General features: G+C 65.6%; 1 protein-coding gene across 4 annotated transcripts in view; it reads right to left on the bottom strand.

The window, feature by feature from the left end:
• Positions 1–3,250: 3,250 nt before the first annotated feature.
• The window catches only part of TBC1D16 (TBC1 domain family member 16), a 52,197-nt gene continuing 36,213 nt past the window's right edge, over positions 3,251–19,234 (bottom strand). The window contains exons 4-12 of one of the 4 annotated variants that reach the window (XM_070059965.2): positions 11,751–11,912; positions 10,931–11,078; positions 10,081–10,248; positions 9,353–9,501; positions 8,861–8,995; positions 8,260–8,446; positions 6,700–6,879; positions 4,445–4,591; positions 3,251–3,720 (exon numbers count right to left, since the gene is read on the bottom strand). In XM_070059965.2, coding sequence (XP_069916066.2) covers positions 3,472–3,720; positions 4,445–4,591; positions 6,700–6,879; positions 8,260–8,446; positions 8,861–8,995; positions 9,353–9,501; positions 10,081–10,248; positions 10,931–11,078; positions 11,751–11,912 — 1,525 coding nt within the window. In that variant the 3' untranslated portion in view covers positions 3,251–3,471. Of the gene's footprint in view, positions 3,721–4,444; positions 4,592–5,048; positions 5,203–6,699; positions 6,880–8,259; positions 8,447–8,860; positions 8,996–9,352; positions 9,502–10,080; positions 10,249–10,930; positions 11,079–11,750; positions 11,913–19,234 lie in introns of those variants that run through there. The other 3 variants (XM_070059967.2, XM_070059968.2, XM_089317995.1) reach the window with 3 other exon arrangements.

Genomic DNA, 19,234 nt, shown 5'->3' with positions numbered 1-19,234 from the left:
GCCGGAGCCCTTCCCCTTCCTCTGAGGACTTCCTCTGCTGGGGGTGAGGGGTCCCCCCAAGGCGTCCCTGACCCGCTTGGGCCCCCAGCAGGGGGAGGGGAGCGATGTGGGACGAGGCCTCCCCAGGGTACAGCGCTGAGGATTCCTGGCCACGCCCCCCATTATTTCTGCTCCGAAGGGAAACCCCTGCGCCAGGTCCCCAGTCCTGGCTGCCACCTCTGCCTCCATTCCCAGAGCCACCATGAAGGCCACAGCTGGCTGACCCCCGCCAGCCGCAACCACAGCCAGGGCAGCCCCTCCCCCAGCCCCTGCAGGGCTCCAGCCGGCTCCGTGCCACCTCTTGGCTGCTGATGGTGGCCCAGGCCCAGGTCTCGCACAGAGCTGCCCTCTGGACCTGGGACACCGTTGCTCCGAGCAGAAGGGGGCCAGTGGACCGTGACGTGCGGACTCCCAGTCTCCCTGGCTGGACCTTGAGTCGGAACCTTCTGGAAGAGCGTGCTGCTTCCCTCTGCACCCTGGCGAGCAGACAGGTCCCTCCTCCCAGCCCCCCGTCTCCCAGTTTGTGCGTCCCCTCTGCCCTGGCACCGCACGCGTCCATCAAGCTGCCTTCTGGTCCCAGAGGCCCTGAACTGCCCAGCACTGAGCTCACACATCGGCACGGCAGCCTCTCAGCCCGCGTGCGCGGGGTGCTGGCCGGCCACGTCAGGCAGCACGTGGAAGAACGGGGTGGGTACCTCAGCAGCGTGGCTGGGGGCGCACGGGCGGCGTCTGATGACCGAACTGGGAGGGCTCCGGGGCAGCAGCTGCTGGGGGGCAGGGGGGTGGGCTGCTTCCTCTAACTGCACCCGGATGCAGGGAGTGGGTGAGCCAGGGCTGTGGCTTCTCCATGCCCGGGTGAGCAGCAGCCGGCTCTGCCAGCTCTGGGCTCGGGAGCCTCCGGCCGGCCTCGGGGTACAGAGCTCACTGGGGCCTGGGCCAGCCTGGGGAGGCGGTGTGAGGTGGGAGCCGCGAAGGTGGGAGTAGGGGATTGGCACGCGGTGTGAGACGGGGCAGGTGGCTCTGAATCAGGCGTGAAGGGCAGGGATACAGAGGAATGCCCTCACCCGCGGGACCCTCTGCACGCCTGCGCCCCTGCTCACCCTGCCCCCAGAACGGCACAACACGGGGTCCCGGCCCCACCAGAGTGGCCAGGGTGCCTGCTCTTGCGAGTCCTAAAACGGTGCCACCTGGACCAAGGCTGCCTGGGGGCTGGGCCCAGGCCTCCCCCCTCCGAGTTCTTGACCTTCTGCCACAGGACTGTGCAAAGGGGACCAAAAGCAGAGCGCCCCCTTCCCACCCTGGGGGACTCGCTTCGGCCAACACGATGCCGGCCGGTGTGGCCCACAGAGGGTGCAGGACGCTCGCTGTGCCAGGGTTAGCTTGCAGGAGGGCGAGAGAGCCCCAGGGACCTCTGCCCTTGACGCCCCGCGAGAGCTCACACCCAGCGGGCCTGCGACATGGGAGCCCAGGCAGAGCCAGAACTGGCCGGCCCGGACAGCTGGCCTCGGCGCCAGGCGCTAGGCAAGCTCACCTGTTGTAGGTCAGGAGTCGTGGGGTGCCCTGTGGCACAGCACGGCTGCGGCGACGCCTAACGGGCACAGCCGGGTCTGGGGTCTGGTGTGGCAGAGGGTCAGGGCAGGACGCGCTGGGTACCAAGGAGCCTCTTCCCAGAAGCCCCCGCCCCAGGACGGACGGGCCTTGGAACGCCTGCCAAGAGCACCCCAGCCCACGGAGCCAGCCGCCGGCAATCCCACCCCCACCAGGAAGGGGCCCTCGGCCTGCGACCCTGACTCCAGCAGTGCAGGACCGGAGCGCCCACCACAGGTCTCCCCCCACCCCGCCCCGCGTGTCTGCAGGAACATGTGTCCCGCCCCGCGTGTCCCTGCAGGAACATGTGTCCGCCCCATGTGTCCCAGCAGAAACATGTGTCCCGCCCCGTGTGTCCCAGCAGGAACATGTGTCCCGCCCCATGTGTCCCAGCAGGACTGCGTTTGGAGAGTGTGCGGGGAGACCGAGCTCCCACAGGGAAAGCCGGGAGCCCCGAGTGCTGGCTGCTTCGCTGTGGTCACTCTGGTGTCCGGCTGCAGGGGAGCCCTGTCCACGGGCTCTGCAGGTCGCTGAGGAGTCTGTGTCAGGAGCCTTTGTCTGGGCTGGGCAGTTAATACATGACCTCTTCCCGGGGACACAGCAGGGCGTCTGCCAGGGATCCTGCACACACACACACACGCATACACACACACGGATCTGCCAACATACACACATACATGCAGGCACACACACATGCACACACAGTCTTCCCCCAAGACACATACATATGTACACACACACACACACATACACACACACATACAGGTCTGCCCACATACACAGGCACACACAGGTACACACACATGCATGCACAGGTCTGTACACACACACACACACACACACACACGATCCACACATGCATGCGCACACAACCCCAAGCCGCTGAGCCCTCTCTGGTTGCTGCTTGCCAGGGTCGACCCCCAACACCCCTGAGGGGCTCACAGAGACTCCAGCTCGGGGGAAGGAACCCCACACTTCTCCACCAGCCTGCGGCTCGCTCAGGGGCAGGCCAGGGGCACCCACCGTGTGGCCGGCGGGCGAGAGGCCCCCAGCCCCGGGGCTCCCTGCGGCTCCTAACCTGTCTATGCTGCAGTTCAGCTGGTTTTCCTGGGGTGGGGGTGGGGGCAGACGAGGGCCTCCCAGGGCGGCCAGGGAAACCACGGGAAGTGCGCTTGGCCCCGAGAACAAGCCCTGCTGGCCAGCTCGCCTGGACGAGACCCCTGCTGCTGTCCACACACCCCGACGCGGGCAGATGCCCGGGGCCTCTCTCCTCGCCTTCTCCTCAGCCAGGTGCGGTCATCGTCGCTAAGGAAGCTGCAGGCCCCTCCTGGGGTGCGCTGGGCTCCCCGGGGCAGCCAGCAGCCCGAGTCTCGGGTGGGGGCTCCCCGGGGCAGCCAGCAGCCCGAGTCTCGGGTGGGGGCTCCCCGGGGCAGCCAGCAGCCCGAGTCTCCGGTGGGGGCTCCCCGGGGCAGCCAGCAGCCCGAGTCTCCGGTGGGGGCTCCCCGGGGCAGCCAGCAGCCCGAGTCTCCGGTGGGGGCTCCCCGGGGCAGCCAGCAGCCCGAGTCTCCGGTGGGGGCTCCCCTGGGCAGCCAGCAGCCCGAGTCTCCGGTGGGGGCTCCCCTGGGCAGCCAGCAGCCCGAGTCTCGGGTGGGGCGGCTGCGTTTCCCGGCTCTTCTCGGGGTGCCGGCGGGCCTGACCCCTGTCACTCTTGGACGCCGACTTCACCGCTGCTACGACGAGGGGCTCCCTTCTGGACGATTCCACCATGCCCTGGCCCTTCCCCACCCACCTGCCCCAGACCTCTGGGGGGGTCCCCTGGGTCCTGGTCTGGGCGGCCAGCCCCACCTATCTGCGGAAGGCAAAGACTTCCCTGGGCACCTTGGGGCCCTTCCTGCTTTCCCTCGGGGGCTTGGGCGACGGCGGCTCCACGGTGCCCCCGTAGGGGCAGCTCTCGGAGCCCGGGTGCTGGCCGGTGCACTCCACGGCGGGCATGCAGCCACTGTCCCACATGCCCGTCCCGCACAGCTTACAGAGGTCATGCAGGCTGCAGGGGATGCGGGGCAGGAGGCGGAACTGATACAGCAAACTCCTCGCCTGCCGAGAGAGGAGGCTCGGTGAGCGGGCGGCAGGCAGCCTGGGCCCCTGGTCCCCCCACCCCCCGGAGCTGCAGGGAGCTACGGCAGCGATGGCCAACGATGGCCAACGTCCGGGATCTCAGAGCCGAGGGCCCCGCAGGCCCGGAGGCAGCACTCCCGGGAGCACACAGAGGGCAGCTCCCACCTGTGTTCACCTGAAGGGTGAACGGGCCCCGCCCAGCTGGCCAGGCCTCGCTGCGTGCTGGGTCTGCTTGGGGTGTCCCCTGGGCACCCCCAGAGACCTCTAACCAGCAGCACCTCCAGCAGGCGTCCGGGCAGCAGGGGACCTGGAGCGGCAGCAGGTCCTGCACGGTCCCTTCACTCGGCAGACCAGGGGTGGGGGCTGACCCCAAGCTGCCCGCCCCACTCCAGCTCCGCCGGTTCACGCACCCCAGGGCAGGCGCACTGCCTCAGCCGGGCTCCAACACACACAGCCCCACGCGCAGCGACACCTGCCGACCCCTGGACCTCAGTAGGGAGTGCCCAGTGCCGCGGGTGGGGATGCGGGCAGAGCCAGGTGTGGGCAGGCTCTGTGATGGCCTCTCTGGACACCGGGGAGCAGCCCACGGTTTAGGGGAGGCCAGCTTGCAAAGGGCGAAGCTCTGAAGGCGGGGCTCTGCGCTCAGGGGCGGGGCTGTGAGCGTGGGGCGGGGCTCTGCGTGCAGGGGCGGGGCCACACTCACCTTCCTGAGAACCAGCTCCCCGTTCATGTGCATGGCCAGGTTTCCAAAGTGCAGCAGCATCTGGTCGGTGGCCAGCTGCTGCTCAATGACGTCATCCCCATAGATGGCCACGATGGCCACGCAGATGAAGAGGTGGAAGTAGTCTGTCTGGGGGGAAGAGGGGCGGTCAGATGCGGGCCCTGCCCCGGGGGCCGGTGTGCAAGGGCGCCTCGTGCAGAGGTGCCATGTGCAGAGGCTCCCCGTGCGGAGGCGCCGTGTGCGGAGGCGCCGTGTGCGGAGGTGCCGTGTGCGGAGGCGCCGTGTGCGGAGGTGCCGTGTGCGGAGGCGCCGTGTGCGGAGGCGCCGTGTGCGGAGGCGCCGTGTGCAGAGGTGCCGTGTGCAGAGGTGCCGTGTGCAGAGGCTCCCCGTGCGGAGGCGCCGTGTGCGGAGGCGCCGTGTGCGGAGGCGCCGTGTGCAGAGGCGGTGGCGCTCATGGCCCAGATGTTGGCCCGAACCACACTGCCTCTGTCCTCAGTTCCTGCACCTGCTAAAGCGGCCACTGTGCGCACCTGCGTCCCGTGCTGCTGCGCCAGCAAAGCGCACAATGCCGCAGGTGCACCCTGCTCTCGGGTGGTCTCCTCAGGCCTGGCCTGGCTCCGTCCAGCCCCGCGGTGAGGGTCTTCCCAAGGCTGGCTCAGGCGCGCTCCCATGGGTCAAGGAAGAGCCTCTGGCACTTGCCCCGTCACGGTCCTCCTGCCTCCGGGCCAGATGTCCCCTACCTGTGCCCCGGGACAGCTGTCGGGTGTGCTGGCAGGATAACGCGGGAGGAACAGGCAGGCAGCTCCCTGGCTGCCCCTGCAGGGCTGGAGCAATCCCCCGTCCTTAACCTCACTGCAGAGGCCACCAGGGCTCCACCGCCCTCCTCCAGGCCACGCGGTCCTGGCCACGTGCATCCTGTGCAGCTCCTGCCTGGACGCCTGGAGGGACACCTGCTCCCAGGACAGGGCGGGGGCGGGGGGCACAGGGAGTCGTGTTTAGTCTCTGGGCATTAACCAGACGGAACCCAGTCCCCAAGGCAGACCAGGCAGAGGCTCTGGGCAGCCCACAGTCCCACCCTCCTGCCCAGGCCGCCCTGTTCGCCTCCGGAATGCAGAAGAGCCTCGTCCTGGCTCCCGAGGGAGGCGGCAGGGGCACCCGGAGGCTGATGCCCACTTCCCTCATGAGGAACGTGGAGTGGAGGGCGTGCACCCTAAGCCTGCTGGCTCCAGTTCCCAGCCCACAGGGCGGGCCTGCTGCCCCCGGGGCGGCCCAGCAGTGGACATCAGTAGAGCCCTCCTTGCCCGGGGGCCACTGGACAGTAGCAGGGACCGCCCCTTCACAATGCTCACTCCTGGCTGGCCAGCCCCCTCCCCCACTGAAGGGCCCCAGCGCGGCCACAGGGAGCCTGCTCCGTGGGCTCCCAACAAAGTAGCAGCCAGCAGAGATGTGCGAACGGCCCCCTGGGATTTTTCACTCGTGTTCACGACGCCTGGCACGTGGACGGAGCATGGGCGGTGATCGGAGCTCACGCCCGCCATCAGCCTGTGCCCAGCACTGCCGGGAAACACGGTTCTGCCTTGTGTTGCTGAACTGGCTCCTGGGCCAGCCGGGCCAGCGCTTCCCACCACGTGCCAGCTCCCAGGCTGCGCACGTCACGTTTGCTGAGACCCGGCCGGGTGGCCGGAGCACAGAACACGGCCTGTCTCCCTTTGCCGGCTAGAGGTCCCCAGAGGCGTTAGCAAGGAGGGGAACCCTGAGGCCCAGTGCTCAGGGCTACCGGCGGCTCCGAGTGCGGGCTGCCGCCGGGGAGAAGAGCCGGAGCTCCTGCAGAGGGTGTCCCCGAGGTGGCTGGGTCCCCAGAGCTCCCCTCCCCCTGCATAAGGCCTGCTTGTCCCTGAGTGACAGGGCCAGCATTTGTGCACCACCGGCCGGGGCTCTCCAGGGCGGCTGCTGGGGAGGCCGGGTCTCAGGTCCTGGCCCCCGGCAGGCGGGGGACCGAGTGAGCTGGCCCTGCCCTGGCTGAGCAGTCCCGAGGGAGGCCCCGCTCAGCCCCGCTGATGTCTCTCGCACTGATTGGCGGTGACAGGTAGGAGCGCGGCGCCCGAGCGTGGTAATGAGCACAGTCAGTGGGCAATTTGCATCGATTTCGGCTGCTGGGAGGTGAGCTGCAGGTCTGGAGGCAGCCGCGGCGGGAGGGGCCGGGAGGGGCCGCCCGCAAGGCCTCGCGCCCGGCTCACCTGGTAGTGGGCCCAGCAGGCCTCCCAGATCCGCAAGGCTTCCGCCTCCGGGAACTCGCGCTTGAAGCAGAGCAGCAGCCAGCGATGGCAGAAGAGCAGCTGCAGGCCGTCCTCGCCCAGGGACACCAGGTGCTGGTAGAAGCGCGGGTTCATCAGCCGCAGCAGCTCCCGCAGGTACAGCTGGGGGCGAGGCCAGGCCGTGTGAGCCCCTCGTCCAGGGACCCCAACCCGCCAAGGCCCCCTGTGTGCGAACACCCCTGTCTTCCGCTCACTCCGTTCCACCCCCAGAACCCGGCTCGCACCTGCCCTCACGGGCTCGCCCCAGCGTTGAGACCCCAGCTGGGGGCAGGGCGTCGGCCCCGTGTGGCTGGGGAGGCGGAGTGGCTCCCGAGCTGGGAAGACGCCCCAGCCTCGACCGCCCCCCACCCGGAACCTGTCTGATCCCCACCCCCGCCAGGTGAGTGGGAGCCTCACTCTGGCCCGAACCCCTTCTGCTCCCTTCACCGCGACGCCTCACCTTGGGGGGATTCAGGGCGTGGAGGGGGTGTGTCTGAGCCTCAGGGCACCTCCCAGGGGTGGGGTGGGGGGAGGCCATTTCTGGGGGCACGGGGCTGGGGATGCTGACTTCACCGCAATGCCACTGATGAGTCGCTGGCCGCACACTGCCTGCCCAGGGGCCGTGGGGACCCGACGTGGCAGCACGCGGGCTGCGGGAGCAGGCTAACTGGGCAGGGGCAGGCCTCTGCGGATCCCAGCGGGGGGGGGGGGGCGGGGCCCAGGTTCACGTGCCCCTTCCCACACAAGTGATGCATTGCTCCTACTGCAGATCCTGGGGCCCAGTCCCAGGACAGCCCTGTGACCCTCAGCAGGGTCAAGGCCACACGTGCCGCTGGGCCCTGCTCACGGCCACCCCAGCTCTCGGCTCCACCCCTCACACCCCTGTGCTGTGTGCGGCTCTCCCTGTCCGACCTTGCGGCCCAGGGGTCAGACCTAAGTGCGAGCTGCCAGCCCCGCCTCTCAATCCCAGCGCGGACACATCTGCTCGGAGACCAGGCCCTCAGGGTCACTGCCCGGAACGTTCTGCTCAGCCGAGCCCGAGGGCCGCTCAGGGCCCTGCCCGCCTGTGTCACAGGGGTTTCTGGACCCCTCCCCGGCCCCCTGCTGCACGCTCAGCTCCCAGGACTGGAGGGCCAGCCGTGTCCTGGGGCCTGGTGCCAACAGGTGACAAGCAGCGAGGACAGTGACTCGGTGCCTGGACTTGTCCCTGGCCCTCCCAGCCTCGCTGGACACCTGCCCTACTGTCCTGTGCTGCCCGGCCCCTCCAGGCTGGTCCCTTAGGGGAGAGGTGCCAGTCGGGCCCCCCAGGGATAGGAACAGCACGCCGTGGGCCTGCACGGAGGCGGGGAGGGGGTGTCATCCCCATAGCCTGGGGGACGCAGCCCCCTGGAGGCAGCTGGTCGTTTCTGGAACCCCACCAGCAGTGCCCGCAAGGCTGCCGGCAGCAAGAGGAGCAGGCGGCCTGGCTCCCGCCTGGTGCCCCTCCCCCACCCCGGGCCTCACCAGCTGCTTCTCCATGTCCTCGTCCCGAGGGGAGCTGACGAAGACTGTGTTGTGCATCAGACCCACAAAGCACCAGAACGTGTCCGACTCGTCCAGGACCTCGGCCAGGATGGGCGCCACCAGGTCGGACATGCCCTGGGAGTAGCCGATGGCCGGGTTGTACACGGCATAGTTCAGCAGGATCCTCCTGGTCAGGCGGTGGAGACGGCAGAGGGTGGGCACGACCCTCCCCTCCCTGTCCTCGCCGCTGCTGGGGTCCCGGGAACCCCAGGCTGGAGCCCTCGACTGCCCGTCCCCCTCCTTGGCCTTGATCTTTGGGGAGGCAGCGTTGGATGGCCATCTCTAGGGCCTGAGCTCTGGACCAAGACAGAGGGGGCTCCCCGTGCAGAGGCAGTGGCCGCAGCTGGCCGCACCCCAAGTCGTGGGCCCAGCTTTCTGATGGCCGGTGACAAGGTGGGGCTGGCAGGGACGCGGTCAGACTGCTACTTTTGTGCCAGGCTCTGGCTCTGTGGCGCACTCACGGCGGGCGTGAGCTGAGCAGGGACAGGTGTGGGGGCTGCCCTGTGCAGGGTGGGGAGGGACGGGGGTGGGGGGCGGGTACCTCATGCTCTCCACGTTGGGGTTGCCCTCGCCCCGGAAGAACTGGCTGCTGCGATCCGTGCGGACCACGTCTTTGTCCACCGTGAACTGCACATTGCGCCAGAACGCCCTGTGCTCCTCCGGCGTCATGGAGAGCCTGTGTGGGCAGGTGCCCCCGCGTCGGTGACAGCGCCGGGCACGGGCGGGGAGCAGCCACCCTGCGGGAGGGGTCCCTCCCAGCCCCCCGGGCTGCTGCGTGGGGCGGTGAGGGTGGGGGTCGGCGCCTCGGTCCCAGCGTTGCAGAGGGTGCGGCCCAGCGGGGAACCGGAGCCTCTGCCGGTCCCAGGCACCCGCAGCCCTGGGGCGGGCGGTGAGGCCCAGGCGGGGCTCCGCCCCCAGCCCCGCCTCAGCTGGGGCCTGCGTCGGGGGCAACACGCCTCCGAGGGGCCGGGGGCTGCGTGGGGGCCAGCACGCATCGGCCCTCGCTCGCGCCCCAGGGCCGGGGCTGCGGTACCTGTGCCGCTGGATGGCCGCGTACTCCTGGCGCTTGTGCGCCCGCAGCGCCTCGCGCTCCTGCGCCGTGGACTCGGGGCTGTAGTAGCGCAGCAGGAAGGGCCAGACCGCCCCGCGGATGGACACGTCGATGCCGCCGAAGAAAATGGCCTGCAGCAGCGGGCAGGGCGGGCTGAGGACCCCGGGGCCCCGAGCTGTCCTGGGCGATTCGCAGCGGGAAAGACCCGGCCCCCGGTTCCCAGACGGACACAAACCGGCCTCATTTTCATGTCAATGCCCCCCAGGGAGGCGCGGCCTAATCCGGGGTTTTGGAGAGGCCGCGTCTCAATATGCCGGCTGACACCGGCTCCCCCAGACCCAGCGCGACTGCCCCCGCCCCCCGACCTCGCAGCGGCCGAGCTCCCCCGGAGGCTGGTGGCCCTGCTCCTGCCCGGACCTCGCCGGGCGCGGGGACCCGGGCTCCCCCGGGGGCTGTGGCCGCGCCCCGCCTCCTGCCCTACCCCGCCCCCGCCAGAAGCTCACCGGGTGCGGGGTCCCGGGCTCCCCGAGGGGGCTGTGGCCCCGCCCCCGCCAGAAGTTCACCGGGTGCGGGGACCCGGGCTCCCCAGGGGGCTGTGGCCCCGCTCCCGGCCCCGCCCCCAGCTCTGCTCCTGCCCGGACCTCACCTAGCGCGGGGACCCGGGCTCCCCCAGGGGGCTGTGGCCCCGCCCCGGCCCCGCCCCGCCTCACCTTGCGGAGTTTGTACTCCTCCTCCACCTGTCCCAGGGCGTTGAGGTGGCTGAGCCAGGCGGCGCCGTCCAGCCGGCCGTAGGCGCTCTCCTCGGGGTGGGTCTCGCAGGAGGGCAGCTTGGGCCGCCGGATGGAGAACTGCAGGCACGTCCTCTCGTCCGCGAGCTGCTGGACGGGAGGAAGAGCGGCGGCGATGAGTGCCCCCGCGCCCGGCTTTGGAAGCCGGGCGGCCCTGCCGTTCCCAGGGTCTGAAAGGAGAGGCCCTAAATGGCGAGTGTAATTAGACGCAATTAAAATGAAAATACCTCCACCCTCGGAGCGCCTTCCCTCGCTGCGCCCCGCCGCCCCCCACGCTCGCTCTCCCACCGCAGCGCACACACGGCATGAATGCCTGGTGCGGCCTCGCCGGCCCGGCCCGGTGCCTGCGGTAAATTACGTGTGATTGGCCACATACAAAGGGCCGCTGTTCGGGAGCCGGGGCCGGAGCCGGCCTGTCAGGACGTCTCCGTGTGCAGCCGCGACTCCAGGGCGAAAATGCAGCTGACACTTAATTCAAAAATCAAAGGTTGTTGGATGCGGGGGTGGGGTGGGGGCAGCCAGCAGGAGGCTCTGAGAAGGGAGGGCATGGAGTGTCTTAAACAAATCATTAAGGAGCTCTTATTACATTTGTATGTAGATGGAGCAAAATATGGCAGCAAGCCCTGTCAAAACACGGTTTCTCAAGTGCACAGCCCGGCCGCACAAAGCCCCAGGCGCACGTTGCGAGCCCGCGGTGGCCACTCTCCTCGGCCACTGGACTGCCGAGACCACCGCGCACACGGAGACCCGGCCCCGGGACCCCCGGGGCTACCTGCTCTTTGAGGTGCGTGTCCGTGCAGCACTCCCACCGCTGCAGCGCGTCCGACAGCTTGTCCAGGCCACCGTGGTGGAAGTGGAAGACCTTGTACTGGCTCTCCCGGCTGGCGACCACCAGCTGGCCGCTGGTGCAGGCCTCGTCACTGAGGGGCCGTGGGAGAGGAAGAGAGAAGCCGCTGGATGGGGCTGCGCGGGCTTGACTGCTAAGTACAGCGGGGGCCACCGCGCTGGGCCTCGGAGCTGGAAGCCGTGGGTCCCAGCTGAGGGGTGGGGGTGGGGGTGGGGCAGAACCCCGTTTCCTCCCAAGCCACCCGCCCCTCTGCCGAGGAAGGCACTAGAGCTCCCTCCTGGGGGGCCCTGGAGTGGCTCCTCCGGACCACCGCGTCTGCCTTCTCCCTACGCGGTCCACCTGCCCGGGACACCTGGTGTGGAGGCCAGCTGGAATCTGAGTTTGAACCCCAGTGGGGGTGGGTTCCAGAAGACCCTCATGGGCGTGGACTTGCTCCACGCTGTAGGGCTGGCTCTGGGGGGAAGCTGCCAGGGGTTCTGGACCAGGGCCCCCCTCCAACCCTGCAACGCTTTCCCTGGGCGTGGTCTTGCGTCCCCTGAAGGTAAAGAGGGCAGCGTGAGGTGGGATCCTGCAGGGACCATGGACCCCTGGGAAAGAACGGAGCCTCTGTCCAGAGAGCCAGGGTTGGGGGTGGCGGACAGCATGGGGGCGGCCCTGGCTGGGCTTCCCCCGCAACAGGTGAGCGGCAAGTGAGCGGGTTCGCTAACCTTGCCCTAGGGGCACACCCAGGTGAGACGGTTCTCACCTGAAGAAGAGGCGCAGGGAGCGCATGTGGCCCAGGTCCACGCGGAACACACTGCACGTCTGTTCTAGGGCGCACACTCGCGGCGGCTCGTCCCAGCGCGGGCTCTGCGGGGCGCCGCTGCCCTCCGGGGAACGCGGGTTGGCATCTGAGCTGGAGGGAGAGCTGGCAGGGTGGGTGCCGTGAGGGCCACGTGGTACCTGCCCGAGCCGGTCAAGGGGAGGACTCGGAGGGCAGGCACACGCAGAGACACGCCCCCAGGAGCCCTGTGAGTGGGGGACGCGTCGCAGTCCCAGCAGGCAGCACGGACCGCCCAGCCCCTCCCCTGGCAGGTGTTCAAGCCTCTCTCAGCACAGCGGGGACCACCTGCAGGGTTCGCCATGAGTGGCTGTTGTGTGACCACTCCAGGCAGCACACGGCATCCACGTGGACCCAGAGCGACACCCACGCCACGGACGCTTCGTCATCGATGCTCTTAATAGCGACAGCGAACACTCACAGGAACTCCCAGCAGGCAGCCTGGCCCTGGGTCCCCACTTTGCACGTGGTGTACCCAGGAGGGACGCTGCGCCCAGAGAGGTCAGCGGCTGGCCCGAGGTCACACAGTGTGCAGGCGGTGGAGCTGAGCATGGCACCCGCGTGTCTGCTCACCAGCACAGTCCACGGTGGGCAGGGGAGGCCTCGGGGGCGGGCTGATGTGTCAGCTGATAACTGCATGACCCTCGCGTCTCTGAGCCCGCAGATCAGCAACAAACCCCACTTATTCTGCCTTTTTTTTTTAAGTTCATTAATTTGTTAGGTTCCTGACTGCAAAATGCATGGGTTCAGCCACACTGCAGGTCACGTCCTGACTCTTGAGATGTCCTAGGAGCAGCCATTAAATCCCTGCCCCAACCACGGCGCCCCACGGAGACACGGGCCAGCCTCGTCCTGCTGTCCTGAGCTGGGAGGTGACAGGTGGAGGTGGCAGGGCAGAGCGGCGACCTCCCCCTCGCTGTCTCAGAACCACACGGGGCCTCTCCCTGCCTGGCCAGGGGAGATCGGCTGAGCCGGGTCCTCTTGTTTCCAGGGAAACAGGCCCGGGGAACGCCAGATACTAGGCAGACAGCTCAAGCCACCGTGGCCACACCCACAGCAAGGGAGGCTGCGGAAGGCTGAGCGCCCAGGCCCTCCAGGGGACGCTGACCACAGGTGGATGCTGACCAGGCCACACCAGGTGTTTTGTATGTAAGCGAGGCCTGGCCCGAGACAGCCCCTGACACACCACAGCAGGGGGCTCCTGGGTCTGCTTGCTGAGCCACGAGGCCACGTGTCCAGGGAGCCCAGCCCTGCCCTCCTCCAGCCTGGGGCAGAGCCGCCCACTCCCTCATCCCTCTCACCACCATGCCCTACACCCAGCAGTCCTTCGGAGTCTACACACCCCTCCCAGCACACAGAGCCCCGTCCACCCTGCAGGCACCCGGGCGGACAGACGAATGGATGGGCAGAAGGCCTCCTGCTCTGCCATCGTGGCCAGAGGAGACTGGTCCCTGGGGACGGGGCCACCACAAGCCTCCCCCCAGCAGTGCCCACACCTGCCCCAGCGCCACACCTCTCCTACAAGCTGATGCAATCAATGCATAAATCTATTAAGTCAAGACCCGCCCAGGGGCTCCAGGGAGACGGAGGCCTAGCTGTCCACATGGGACCCCTGGAGCAGACTCCCCCTGGGGAGCACCTGGGGCCGCCCCTGTGCCCCAAGTCAGGCTGCGCCAGCACACCAGGATCTGCCACAAACACCTGGGGGTTTCGATGTCACAGAAAACTTTAAAAGAAAGTAAAACCTGGGGAAGACAGAGATACACAGTTTGTATTCCTGATGTTTCTGTCTACACTCGTGCAGCAATTTGGTTTAAGAGTTTTCACAGGGGCTGGTGCTGGGGCACAGCAGGGTCAGCTGCCGCCTCCAACACCGGCGTCCCAGACGAGCACGGCTTCCAGTCCCGGCTGCTCCACTCAACCCAGCTCCCTGCTGTGGCCTGGGAAAGCAGCACAAGACGGCCCAAGTGCTCGGTCCCCTGCCACCCGTGTGGGAGACCCAGATGGAGCTCCTGGCTCCTGGCTTCAGCCTGGCCCAGCCACGGTCATTTCAGCCACTTAGAGAGTGAGCCAGCAGATGGAAGACCTCCCCTCTATGTAACTCTGCCTTTCAAATAAGTAAATCTTAAAAATATAAGACTATCTGAATTGCTACAAATAATTTGATGTGTTTATAAAGCTATTACGTGTGAAGATTAAAAGTAAAAGGATATGGGGCCAACACTGTGGTGTAATGGGTAAAGCTGCCAGCTGCAGCGCCGGCATCCCATATGGGCGCCAGTTCAAGTCCCGGCTGTTCCACTTCCGATCCAGCTCTCTGCTGTGGCCTGGGAGAGCAGTAGAAGATGGCCCAAGTCCTGGGCCCCTGCACACACGTGGGAGACCTGGAAGAAGCTCCTGGCTCCTGGCTTTGGGTTGGCATGGTGCCAGCCATTGTAGTCATTTGGGGAGTGAACCAGCAGAAGAAAGACCCCTCTCTCTAACTCTGCCTCTGCCTTTCAAATAAATAAATAAATCTTTTTAAAAATTGAAAGGATGCTGGCTTCCAGCAGGAACCCCCAAGATGCTGCTAACTTTAAAATGTTTGACAGACGGACGTGGAAGATGCTGGACTTTGAGAAACGCAGGACTCCTGGGCTTCTGTCTCTCAGCATCACAGAGCACCAAGCAGCCACGAGAAAGAGGCGTGGGCGGACCACGGCGACAGGGGAAGCGAGCTTTTTCCCACCCAGGAAGCTCCTGCAGCGGTCACTCAGCCCCAGGCCTCGACCTCCAGGAAGAGGAGAGGCTGGGAGGGCTCGCGGTGCCGCCAGCATCCGCCCGCTCCGGTGAGGGCCTCCCGGCCATGCTGGCCCGGCTCTCACGAGAGCTAAGTGGGTCCCGAGACAGCACGCTCAGCAGTGCCCCAGGGACCTGGGCACCTCCCACCGGGCCCACCTCCTACAGTGGCCAACCCCACCCGACCCCACCACACAGGGCACCAGACACAAGTAGGAAACGGGGCTAAAACTGTAAAACCATCCGCTCCAGGCGGCTGCTGATAGTTTGCTTTCGTCTGTGGCTTTCAGCTCTTCTAGGAGCAACAATGTTTCGTGTGGATGGGGAAACCCTCAGCTCTGCAGTCCTGTCTTTGCAGTAAAAAACCTGCTCTCCTGCCTCTGCTGCAAAACCCAAGAGGAGAATTTAGGAGGGAATCGGAGCGGCGGGTGCGGCACAAGGCACTCACCGGCGCCTCCCGGGCCGGGCGCTCTGCCGGTCGCTACAGGGGCTTGCGGGTGCCGGCACCGTGGGCAGCGCCCAGCCCGTCTCCCCGCCCCTCGCCGCTGTCCTCCAGTGGACCCTGTGCTGGATGCCGGCCCCGGGCTGCCTGGAAGGGGTGCAGCCCACGGGAGGTGCTCCCGCCCCCGTGAGTGGGCCCATCGCTCTCTCCCAGGAGCCGGCATCTTGTGCTGGGGCGGCCGGGACGCCGCTTCCCGCGGACACGCTCCCTAGAGGCAGCAGTGACAGCTCAGGTGCTTGGGCCCCTGCACCCACACGGGAGACCCGGATGGAGCTCCAAGCTCCTGGCTTCGGGGCCTGGCCTGGCCCTGGCCATTGTGGACTTGGGAGTGAACCAGCAGATGGAAGATCTCTCCCTCTCTCTCTCTGTAACTTTGCCTTTCAAATACATAAAATAAATATTAAAAAAAAAAAAAAACGAGTAAACAGGTTGCAACGACATACAGAACAGGGTGACTGATCCCAGGAAGTCAAGGTTGGTTCAACTCACAACCGTCAGTCAGTGCAGCGCACTCCCGTTTCTATAACAGAAAGAGTAGAAACCATGCAACTAACCCAGCAGGTGCAGACACCCAGGTGCAAAACCCGACACCTCTGTGATGAAAACATCCCTCAGACTGAAGGCGTAAAGGAACCTCTTCCGTCCGACAGGGTGTCTGTGAGCCCAGGTCCAACAGTGAAAGACAGAGCCTCGGCCAAGTTCAGACAGACAAAGGACCGTGCACCAGCACTTCCGTTCCGCGTGGAACTGTAGCCGCTACCCAGGGCACCCAGGACGGTAAAGACAAATAAACAAGGGCTCCTGGGTTGGGCGGGAAGAGTTAACGCTCTTTCTCTTAGCAGACGACATGGTTTTGCATATAGAATACACACACACACACACACACACACACACACACCAAAAAATCCCCCTGGGACCAATAAATGGATTCCTCGTGGTCGCAGAATATAAGATGAACACACACAACAATTAATTGTAGATCTGTCTGTTACCAAGAGACAAAGGAATGAAACGTACAATTCTATCTACAATCCATTCACACACAAAGTAGAAGACTTGTGCGCTGAAGGTTACAAAACATTGCTGAAGCCAACTGCAGGCCTAAGCACACGGGAAGTTCTCCCCCGCTCACGACTGGCAGGCCGAGTGATTCACTCCCCAAATGCTGCAACGGCCGGAGCTGAGCCAATCCAAGGCCAGGAGCCAGGAGCCAGGAGCTTCTACCGAGTCTCCCATGAGGGTGCAGGGGCCCAAGGACCTGGGCCATCTTCCACTGTTTTCCCAGGTGCATCAGGAAAACAGATAGGCAAGACGGACAGTGACTCAACACAACCCCTGTCACAGCCCGAGGCCATTCTCGCAAATACCGACAAGCGGACCTGACGCGAATGCAGAAATGCGAGGGACTCGGCCAAAGCAACGTGGACAAAGAGCAGAGGACTCCGCTCCTCACCTCAAAACTCGCTGCGAAGCCAGTGGCCAAGGTGGCGTGCGGCTGGCGGCAGGATGGCCGTGCTGGCGGGAGGAGCAGACCTGAGTCCTGAGGGAAACCTGCACAGTCTGTCCACGGGTTTTCAGCGAGTGAGCCAGCGTCCGGTGAGGAGAGGAGGATTTGGACAGCTGGGCATCCACGTGCAGGAGAGTGGAGTTAGAACCGTGACCTCTCACCACCTACAAAATTCAACTCAAGGTGGATCAGAGACCTCCGCACTCAGAGCTACAACTAGAAAACTCTTAGAAGAGGGGCTGGTGCTGCGGTGCAGCAGGCAAAGCTGCTGCCTGCAGTGCCGGCATCCCATATGGGCGCCGGTTCAAGTCCCAGCTGCTCTACTTCTGATCCAGCTCTCTGCTGTGGCCTGGGAGAGCAGTAGAAGATGGCCCAGGTGCTTGGGCCCTGCACCCATGTGGGAGACCCCGAGGAGGCTCCTGGCCCCTGGCTTCAGATCAGCGCAGCTCCGGCTGTTGCAGCCATCTGGGGAGTGAACCAGCAGATGGAAGACCTCTCTCTCTCTCTCTCTCTGTCTCTCTCTCTCTGTCTCTACCTCTCTCTGTAACTCTTTCAAATAAATAAAATAAATCTTTAAAAAAAAAAAACTCTTAGAAGAAAATGTAAGCATTAGACCTCGTGACCTTGGATGCATTACTGTGTCCTTCCACACCACACAGACACAGGCACCCAAGGGAAACCAGAGAACTCTGACGCCACAAGAACCAACAACTTCCATGTTTCTAAGAACGTGGCCCAGAAAGCGGAAAGACGACTCGAAGAATGGGAGAAAATACTGCAAATCGTCTGTGGCGTGAGTATATAAAAACACTGAAAATTCCAGTGCCCCGATGAGGGACAGACACGTCCCCAGAGGAGACACCCAGGTGGCCGACTCGCGGGAGAAAAGGTGTCACGTCATCCTTCCTTGGGGCCCTGGCCGAGGAGAAGCGTGGGTGAGGATGCGGGAAATGGGGTGTGGGCGCAGAAGCGGGGGGGACACAGGTTACCTGGGGATGGGGTGTGGGCGCAGAGGCCGGAGGACACAGGGTGAGCTGGGGATGGGGTGTGGGCGCAGAGGCGGGGGGGACACAGGGTAACCTGGGGATGGGGTGTGGGCGCAGAGGCAGGGGGACACAGGGTTACCTGGGGATGGGGTGTGGGCGCAGAGGCGGGAGGACACAGGGTTACCTGGGGATGGGGTGTGGGCGCAGAGGCGGGAGGACACAGGGTTACCTGGGGATGGGGTGTGGGCGCAGAGGCGGGGGGGACACAGGGTAACCTGGGGATGGGGTGTGGGCGCAGAGGCCGGAGGACACAGGGTGAGCTGGGGATGGGGTGTGGGCGCAGAGACGGGGGGACACAGGGTGAGCTGGGGATGGGGTGTGGGCGCAGAGGCGGGGGGACACAGGGTGAGCTGGGGATGGGGTGTGGGCGCAGAGGCCGGGGGACACAGGGTGAGCTGGGGATGGGGTGTGGGCGCAGAGGCCAGGGGACACAGGGTGAGCTGGGGATGGGGTGTGGGCGCAGAGGCGGGAGGACACAGGGTGAGCTGGGGATGGGGTGTGGGCGCAGAGGCCGGGGGACACAGGGTTACCCCGGGACCCAGCGGTTCCGCCCTCCACCAGGAAGCGGGTCCCCAGGGAAGCTGGAGCCTTGTGTCCACCCAGACCTCTCGGAGCGCCCAGATCCTGGCATGTCACAGCAGCACACAGAACTCACCAGCGGGGCAGGGCTCCCCGTGCGGCTCCAGTAGCAGTGACGCCGACTGACGCCGACACGCGTGCCCGGCCATGGGAGGGGCCGAGAACAGGGCTTGGCTGCAGGACACCGGTCACGGCGTGTCCAGCGAAGGAAACCCACCGGGACGGAGGGCGACCCTGGGCCAGGAACGGAGGGAGGGAGAGCGGGGTGTGACTGGGAGGGAGGCGGAGTGTCTGGCATTGCACGGTGCTCAGGTGGCCCAGGGAGTACTGCTGGACAAGGTGCAGGCGTCGCCTCTGACACGGGGACAGCTGGACGAGGTCCCTGCCGGGGGGGGGCACGGCGTGGTGCTCATAGGTACGTGTGGGCGCTCAAAGGACATGTGGGTGCTCACACATGTGTGTGGGTGTTCACAGGTGTGTGGGTGTTCACAGGTGTGACTGTTCACATGTGTGTGTTTATAGGTGTGTGTGGGCATTCACAGGTGTGCATGTGTTCACAGGTGTGTGTGCATTCACAGGTATGCGTGTGTGTGCACAGGTGTGTGTGTGTGCTCACAGGTATGCATGTGTGTGCACAGGTATGGGTGCTCACAGGTGTGTATGTTTCCAGGTGTGTGTGTGCTCACAGGTGTGCGTGTGTGTTCACAGGTGTGCGTGTGTTCACAGGTGTGCGTGTGTGCTCACAGGTGTGCGTGTGTGTTCACAGGTGTGTGTGTTCCCAGGTGTGCGTGTGTGCTCACAGGTGTTCGTGTTCACACGTGTGCGTGTGTGCTCACAGTTATGCATGTGTGTGCACAGGTGTGTGTGCTCACAGGTGTGCTTGTGTGTTCCCAGGTGTGTGTTCCCAGGTGTGCGTGTGTGCTCACAGGTGTGTGTTCCCAGGTGTGTGTGTTCACACGTGTGTGTGCACTCACAGGTGTGTGTGCTCACAGGTGTG

The sequence above is a fragment of the Oryctolagus cuniculus genome, chromosome 17 (assembly GCF_051225735.1).
Source record: "Oryctolagus cuniculus isolate XC-2025 breed Fujian yellow rabbit chromosome 17, ASM5122573v1, whole genome shotgun sequence".
Lineage (NCBI taxonomy): Eukaryota > Metazoa > Chordata > Mammalia > Lagomorpha > Leporidae > Oryctolagus > Oryctolagus cuniculus.
The sequence above is the reverse complement of the archived record's forward strand: the minus strand, read 5'-3'. Positions and strand labels throughout refer to the sequence as shown.